This window comes from Emys orbicularis, chromosome 1 (genome assembly GCF_028017835.1).
Source record: "Emys orbicularis isolate rEmyOrb1 chromosome 1, rEmyOrb1.hap1, whole genome shotgun sequence".
Classification (NCBI taxonomy): Eukaryota; Metazoa; Chordata; order Testudines; family Emydidae; genus Emys; species Emys orbicularis.
Window position 1 is genome coordinate 213,996,475 of NC_088683.1, and position 9,212 is coordinate 214,005,686.

General features: G+C 42.6%; 1 protein-coding gene across 1 annotated transcript in view; it reads left to right on the forward strand.

Annotated features, from left to right (window-relative positions):
• The window catches only part of MED14 (mediator complex subunit 14), a 56,323-nt gene extending 53,595 nt beyond the window's left edge, over positions 1–2,728 (forward strand). Inside the window, exon 30 of the mRNA XM_065405717.1 lies at positions 1,965–2,728. Within this exon, the coding sequence (XP_065261789.1) occupies positions 1,965–2,038 (74 nt within the window). The 3' untranslated portion in view covers positions 2,039–2,728. The remainder of the gene's footprint in view (positions 1–1,964) is intronic.
• Positions 2,729–9,212: the final 6,484 nt, after the last annotated feature.

Here is a 9,212-nt window from a genome sequence, read left to right on the forward strand (position 1 = left end):
CTTCATTTTCCTTTTAATAAAATACTAGTAACTGAAAAGTGACTTTTTTGGCAGAGTTTTATTTTCAGGTACCTATTGTTAAACACTGCCTAAATCTTTGTTTCCCTGAAACATTAACTCCTAGTGAATACACAGTGAATCTCTTCCAGGAAAGACTTCCACCACCACCTCCCCAAAAGGAAATCAAATACCAATTGTTCAATAAAAGATTAACCTTGCATTGAAAAAAGGCAGAAAATCCCAAGAGAAACCGTATTTTGTGGACCAATGTGGTTAAGCTTGTGCCTCGGTCTTGCAAGCTGCTCTGCGCAGGTGGACCCTGTGGGGATGCCAGAGTTTGCCTATGTGGAGGAGCTTGTAGGACCAAGGCCTTCAAACATTTCAATTTTTTTGTTACACTTCACCTGAGCTAACCTTTTCTAAATATCTGTTTTTCACTGAGGTACTTCATTTTATTTAGCCAATTTTTGCAGCTGGGTGTACGGTGCAAGGAGATAATGACGTGTCCAAAGTCATGCTGTGACTGTTTGGTTCAGCAGTTGGGATTAATGGCTCCCAGTGCACTCTGCTCTAATCACTTAGATCACGCCATCGTCCCTCAGCAGCAGAACATAACAGATCTTAATTGACACTGCTTAAAAAGCCCAAAGTTAAGTGGAGAGGAAGAATGTATCCCAAAGAACCTGACTAGGCAAAAACTTGTTGTTTTAAACTCTTTATTTTTTAAATTGTACCATACCCTTTGCTGTACATTTCCTGATGGAAAGGAATTAGAGAACTGTGTGGCCTGAGATCTGGAGTCTTGCTGGAATAAAAATTAAAATTTCTTGACCTTGGCTTGTGGTGGTTATATATTTTTATATTTTTGTCAAATTCTTCTAAAACAACTGTTGGGGTCATTGAAACTGATCTGCATAAGAGGTTTCAAATAGGGACATTTTGGGGAACTTGTTGCTGGACTTGTTGAAACTGTTCATGAGCAGGGGTTGATTTTGAAGAATTTCCCATTTCAAAAAAATTTTGAGAAATTTTGAACTTGTCCATGTCCCACTTTGACATTTTTGAAACAATAATTTCATGTTTTGTGTTAAATTTTGAAGTGAAAAGTCATTTCAAGTTAACTTAAGTTGACCCCATCTAAAACTTTTTTGCATTTCGATTTTGCCTTTTTATCCTGATTTTTAGGATGGGAATTTTTTTGACATCTTAAATTCTTGTGGGACAGGAAACCATTTCCCACCCAGCACTAGTTTTAAACTTCTTGATTTTTTGTAGATGTTTAGTTGCTGCTCGTAATCAGCTACTATATGTAAACTTCTGTCAATTTCTTGGAAGTTTTTATGAAACCAAATCTGATAAGGTGCAGCACTCGTAAGCTTTTTATGAACAGATTACAGAAGAACTAGAAATTCCTTGTATGATAAATCATCCCATGGATTCATGAGACTCAAAAGGTATTAAAGCCTTAATACTAGCTGCCACTAGTTTCTGGCAGATTTATGGCTGGCCAGACACTGCTGAGAAATTCAAGCTGAAATTACTTTACCTGACACATTCACGAATTCTAACTCTGTTGGAGTGAATGGGTTTGGAAACTTGAACCAGAGATACAAAAACAACATTCCTGAAATGACATATTCATGCAGGCTAAGTCCCTGAGGTCAGTGGAATTTGCAAGTCTTAATTAGCACTGTCTTTAAGGCTCTTTCCCTTCTAAGGCTAAAACCATAGTCTAAACAATCCTTTAACACTGGTAAACCTGCCAGTGTGGGTCAATTATAGTTGTTTAGACTATGTTAAAGTATTACATAGTATTTAAAAATCAGAAAGCACTATGTGAGCCCCAGAGTGGAGCGAGCTTGAGTAGCATACTTTGCTTGTTACAAATTAAATTGAATTAACCCCTGATTGTTTAATTCATTTTTTTCTCTGTCATGCTAACTTGTATTTTTTTCCTTTTCCAGGTGAATGCACAATATTTGGAGCTGTTCGTGATTTAATGGTTAATCTTGCCCTAACCCCTGGTGGGCGCCCATAGACACTTTTAAAACAAGGCTGAAAAACAAGAGACTCAGCAGCAAAAATATCAATCTCTGAAGTAAAGCCTTCAATTAAAAAAAGGAGAAAAGGACATTTTGACATGTCATGTTTTTTTTAAAGAGCTAAATATATTAAACTGGGAAACTTTCAGGGATGCACTTTCATCAAATGATCATCAACCCATAACTTTTATATAGTGCTCTTGTATAGTGTGTTTTAAGGGATACATTTCAGACTAGGTAATAGATTAAAGTGTCAGCTTGCCGCTAATAGATTTAATATTCTGTTTTATACTAAGATTATGGAAAATGCCAAACTTGTTTGTTTTTGTTTTTTCTTACGTTTTGGTGTAATAGAATTGGGTTGTTTGTTTGTTTTTTTTAAGGCAGATCTGTCATTTTGAATACTGTAAAACTGTGACAAACTTTATATTGAAACTGTATTTTAATATTACTGCTTTGAATCTTTAAACAAATTATTTGGGCTTGTTGTAAACATGACCCCCAAAAAGCAATATTTAATAAACTAGATAAAAAACCTTAAACTAAGATTGTATGATTTCCATGAACTTCTCCTCCTCTCTCTATTTTATCACTTTAGGAAGTGAATCGCTGTAAAATGTTTGACTAAAATTTGATATACATGTTATTGTCTTAGATGTGACACATTTTATAATTAAAAATACTATCAGGTTTTTTTCAGCCACTTCAGATCATTTGCCTTATCTCCTACATGGCTGTTTGCGTTTTTGGCCCCATCCTTTCTCTGCCCCCAACCCTGTGGAAGAAATAATTTTGCATCCCAACAATGACTTCTTCACTCTACCAATAATTCTGATTATTTTTAAATCTTAAGGAAACTGTACTTACATAGTGTATCAATTCTAGTTTATAAACACTATTTAAAATATAAATTTAGTTTGTTTTTATCAAAGTGAAAAGAAACCAAATATACATAGCAAAGGCCATGTGATATAGTGCGAGTAGGCATTTTTTCTCAGTGCTCCTGCATTTTTGTTCTGCCTTTCATTTTAAAGACTCCACCCACCCACCCATACTGCAGTTACTATTGAAATCCTTAATTTTGCATAGAATGTTGGAATAGGGGTCAGATGGTGGAGGGAGGAGAAGTAGAAGAATTACGAAGCAATCTTATTTTCAAATTGTGTTCAGTGAAGTTGGACAAACTGATTCAGGAGAGCTGAAGTTGACTAAGAAAAGTGAAGAAATAACTTCATGTTTAACTTCTCAACTTGGACACTACATTGGGAAATTGGCAAGTAAAAGGAAGGTATGAAAAAGTTTGTCAGTCTTAATGAAGATTCTCAAATAGTTCTATTGACTACCCATTCATCTTAAGAATCAATTCCAAACTAATTTTAAAATTCCTCCATGGGTTTACTCTTGCCTGCTTTATGGACTTTGTGTTTCTACTCCTCTCTCTTTAGCAGCTGCTTCCTGGGCTTTCTACATGCATCTGTCCTTTTTGGTGGAAGAGCCATCTCCTCTGAAGTTCCTGCTATCTGGAACATCCTTCACGTTGGTCTCTGCTTCAAATTTCAGCTATTTTTTTTTTCTTCTGTGTATATTGGTCCCTTTCTCTTGTATTTATCTATTATGTAAAAGATGGTTAAACTCTCTACACTTGAAACTTTTAACCTAGTTTATTCATTCAACTCCTGCCTTCACATCCAGGTTGAAATTAGAAACTAGATGGGGGATGCACTAAAGATGTCTGCAGTAGAACAGAACTCCTGGAGCTGAACAAGTATTACATCATATACTAGACTGGGTTACTATTCATGGTGTGATAATTCCCATATTCACTAGCTGCCTGCCCTAAGGAACCAGCTTCTGGAGAAGGGGGTGTGATCACTGTTTTACTAATGTTCAGGGACACGAGTGCTGTAAGACAGGGCTTTGGACGGGTCGAGCACTTTAGAAAGACACTTACACCCACTTGCCACACTGAATTATTCCCAGAACATTATGGTTATGGAAAGTTTTGGCGGTCCATTTGAGTAACTGAGAATATTGCCTTGGAGCACAGCACTTTCTGGTACTTTCTGACTCTGTTTCAGACAAAGCTGCCTACTGACACAAGAATGAGATTGACAATGGAAACATAGGGGGCTGAATTAAGGTTGCACAGGCAACCTTAATTCTGGTATTTCCTAACTTCTGAGTGCTTTTCTTGGCAATCTTAACAGTGGGTTTCACAGATATTTGCTGACAGCAGAGGAATCATGAGATTCAGGTATCCATTCCATGTTCTGGAGGGGAATGTGCTCTAGTGGGCAGACTCTGCTCATTTACCCCAGGCTTGACTCCTGGCCCATCCTCTCCAATCTGTTTTTCTCCTCTCTATGCCCCACCACTGGCCACTCGTCCAAGTCCCCAGTCTCTACTCCTTAGGCTTCTGATCCTGGTCCAATCTCCTTGCCAGTAAATCCTAGTCTTGCTCCTCCGAATGTCTCGTCCCAGTCTCCTTGCCTAGCCTGTGCCAGTTCACTCTCCAATCCCCCAGTCTATCTCTCCCTTCTCCACCCATGATCCCTGTACCTTCTGGTTCCCAGTCTCCTCCTCCAGCTTCTCATCTAATCTGTGTCCTCACTTCTCCTGGATCCTTGTCCCAGTCTCTGCCCAGCCAGCCAGTCTCTGCCCAGTTCTCCCCCCACATCCCAGCTTGTCACCTCTCTCTCCTTGCTCCATTAGTTACCAGTAGTCCTGTCAGCCTCAAGTCCCAGTCTCTATTGCCCAGACTTCTTGTCCCAATCTACTCCCCCACTGCCCCTCCCTCACAACACCCTAGGTCTGAATCTTGTTGTCTGCATTTGAATCAGGAAGCTTCATCCTCCATGATGCTTTGGTGCCAGCAGGAGGTCATTGTGAGCACAGGAAGGACGGGCTCCCTGCTCTCAGTTCTGATACCCTACCCCAACCTTAAGCAGCAATGATAGTGAAAGTGTGGCTTTGCTCCAGTAGCCTGGGGCTGGAGCAAGCCTAGTTGCTCTATGGAGATGTTGCAGGTGTAAGAGTTGTGAGGAGATGGCGCATGCTCATAGAGTTTCTGTTAAGCTCCAGCAAGTCTCCACTGAGCACATGCAAACTGCTGTTCTTCTTTGAGCAGTGTCCCTGTGGGCGCTCCACTTTAGGTGAATCTGCGCCCGTGCACTTGTAATTGCTACTAAAATTCTCCAGTGCCTGCTTGGGTCGCACATGTTCTGTCCCTGTCTCGTGCTGTCTCAGGCGGTTACATAGTGCTGTGTGACCAACCCTCCCTCAGTTTCTTCTCCACCGCCCTGGGCTTGAGATGTAACAATTGGTAGCGCCCCTGAGCTAATCTTAGTCTATCTTTAATTTTAGAATACTAGTTAGTTAATCAATAGCTAATAGTTTAGTTTATTACCCTATGCCTTCCCCGTTCATTCTTATTTTTTTTGTTTTTATTCTTAGGAATTTAAGTTTCAGATATTAGGATACACCTTAATATAGTACAGTTAGCCTCCCTCATGCCTGGCTCTCTGGGTTTTAAATTGCCTCATTTGCCAGTCCTCAATCCTGGTGTCTGACGGGCACTCACAATGTGTCTGCTGCCTTGGGGAGCAAGACATACCATAGAAGTGCTCACGCTGGCACAATCTCAAGGCTCGTGCCAGGAAAGCTAGGGATCTACAGCTAAAATTCCTCATGATGGAGAAGTCTCTGCGTCTAGCGTCTGAAATCACAGACACCTCCTGGGCACCAATGGCGGCATCTGACAGAGGTTCCCCACCACCCTCTCATAGGAACACTCTGCCAAAAAGACGACAAATAAGTGGTCTCCGACCTCCTGTCCTCAGGAATCCGCCAAAAAAAGACATTCCCGAACTCGTCGGACCCCATCGGTACTGACCGCACCAACACCATTCATTTCTGAGGTAGCTGGACCATCCAGTACAATGGGTACCATGCAAGGCAAAGACCCTAAGCAGGCTGGCTGGGAAAAAGGCACTAAAGGGAAACTATCATCCCTGCCTTGGTACTGCTGGAGCTGCTCAAACATGCAGCACCGAGCAGCTTGGCAGTGCTACAGTCTGTGGTGCCACCTTCTGCCTCTACAGCACATAGTGCATGACCCTCGTCACCGACAACCGCAGTAAAGGCATCGGTATGGCTGACAACACCCTCCTTGGTACTGATGCTCTTGGTACCGCAGCGATTTCTTCTCCGTTACGATATTCTAGTCTCCTTGGCACGGGAATCTCCACTCCTTGGTTCCGACCTTACTCCACCACGCTCGGTATTGTGCCATCTTACCACACCACCCAGATCAGCTCCTCCTTCATCTAGCAATGAGGATGATGATATGATGATGAAGGGGAAATCTACTCGTCCCATCACTCCTCACCTATCCTCACAGCTACAAGACCAGGTCCACCAGAGCACCATAAATACCAGACCTGAAACTCAAGGATGGTACAGACACCCATGGATACCGCCACGTATGCCATTTCCACCACAGTGGCCTTACTGGGACCCATGAGCAGCGTACTGCCAATGCTACCCTAAGCCTCCCAGTCCACTCAGGGAGAGGTCAAGGCATTTTTCATCACCCTCTGTACCTGGGCCCTCTGGACCTCTGGAAAAGGCAGTCGAGGAACTGGAGGAGACTTCAGATTAGGAAGTCATGCCGCCAGATGCCAATTTTACATCCTCCTCTCCGGATGAAGCTATCATGCCCCCACCACCCATGACAGGGGTTGACTTTAAACAGTTCCAGGAAAACTTTGAGGATTGCAGATTCCCTGGAGATACTGTTGGAAGAAGTTGCAGAGGCCCAACATAAGTTGTTGGACATCCTCCAGACTTCAACCTCCTCCAAGATTGCCCTCCCAATAAACAAGGCTCTTGTGGACCCAGCCAAGACCATCTGGCAGATCCCAGCAACAATTCCGCCCGCCTGCAAAAGAGCAGATAAAAAATACTATGTCCCTTCCAAGGGGATGGAATTTCTATTTTTACACCCCACATCAAACTCTCTGATGGTAGAGGGCGTGAACAAGTGGGGCAGACAACACCATTCCAGATCCAGCCCATATGACAGGGACTGGAAAAGGTTGGACTTTTTTGGACGTAAAGCTTACTCTTAAGCAGCCCTACAGTTTAGGGTCGCAAACTATGAAGCACTAATGGCCAAATACAGTCACTCAGATTACTCAATGTCTCTCTTTATTGAACACATACCTGAGGACAAAAAAGAACAATTTAAAGCATTTATATCCGAGGATCAACTCCTAGTTTGCACAACTTTACAAACTTCATTGGACTCTGCAGACATGGTGGCACATTCCAGTGCCATCCTCATAGTAATGCAACAAGCTTCCTGGCTCCACCTCTCTGGTTTTCCGAAAGAGGTACAACCAACTGTGTCCTGTTGGAAGGCCCCAAGCTGTTTGCAGCCAAAACACGAGTCCCTTCACACTTCGAAGGACTCCTGAGCGACACTCAAGTCTTTGGACACACACACACACACACACACACACAAAATCGGGCAAGTATTACTTGATGCAAAGATCTAGATCTGCGACCTACACATCCCCTCAGAGGCAATGTGACCCGCAGAGGCAGAGACCTGCAAGACGGAGACCACTCCCTTCCCAGCCCTCGACATCCCAATAACTTACCTCTAAACAACAATATTGAGGGTTTGGTCAAGGACCAGAGACACCTGCCACTTTTTCTATTGCTGGACCCATCCAACACAATCCATCCATTCATTTCTCCACCTCTCGATTGAAGGTGGCCTTTCTCATCACTATCACATCCGCCCGATGAGTAGAAGAACAGGGCCCTCATGCCACACCCCCTACACAATATTTTTCAAAAACAAAGTTACCCTAAGACCAGATCCAAATTCTTAGTTAAAGTAGTTTCCTCATTCCATTTGAATCAACCCATCCATCTCCCTATCGTTCTTCCCAAAACCTCATGGGAATAAACAAGAAGCAATGCTTCACATCCTGGACATCCGAAGAGCGCTAGCATTTTACATTGAGAGGCCAAAGTCTTTCAAAAAGTCACTAAAGTTATTTCTTTCCATCACAGAATGATCTAAGGGGGATGCCATATCCAAACAGAGGCTGTCTAAATGGATCTCCAGATGCTTTTACCTTTGCTATCGCCATCAACAGCTACAGCCCCCACCAGGGACCCGAGCGCACTCTGTCTTGATAGCCTTCCTCAACAATGTACCAATTATGCACGTTTTCAAAGCAGCAATCTGGGCATCAGTCCATATGTTCACACAGCATTATGCCATAGAGCAGCACTTGTTGTCAGATTCTTTACTGGTAATTGTGGTTTTATCATCTGCCACGACTGCAACTCTGAAGCCCCTTTCTTCCATAGAGAGGCACTGTTCTACAGTCACCTAAAGTGGAGCACCCACAGGGACACTCCTTGAAGAAGAGAAGGTTACTCACCTTGTGCAGTAACTGAGGTTCTTTGAGAGAGTTGTCCATGTGGGTGCTCCACTACCTTCCTTCTTCCCCTCTACTTCAGAATTTTTTTGCACCATAGACTGTAATAGAGAGGAAACTGAGGGAGAGTTGATTGCACAGCGCTATGTAACCATGTGAGATGGCACAAGATGAGGACAGTGCATGTGTGACCCAACCAGGCACTGTTGTTAAAAATCTCTGATTACAAGTGCAGGGGTGCAAATTCACCTAAAGTGAAGCACCCACGGGGACAACCATCTCGAAGAACCTCAGTTACTGCACAGGGTGAGACACCTTCTGCCCCCTCCCCTCCCCAAGTCTTATAACATGGTCAAATTTGGGGATGTTTTCACAGGGATGATAAAAGGCACATCCCTGACTCAAAGGTTCATCCCCTGCCAAATTTCAAGTCCCTGCTCCAAAGCTTGGGAACACGGGTTTTTCAAAGAAAAGATTGCCAGCATTTTTTTAAAATGGGCAATACATCATTCCCAACCCTCCTTTTTTTGACATTGCTGAAGCATTTTGGCTGAAATTTTTTATTTTTAGAAATTGAGGCAGACACCTAGCATGGAAAATTTCATTCCAAATACTTATAACGTTGCCAGACTTTAACTAACTTTAAAACAGTATCTTATAGTGGAAACTACATTGAGATCATTCTTCTGCTGTTGCACAAATACTAAGGAAG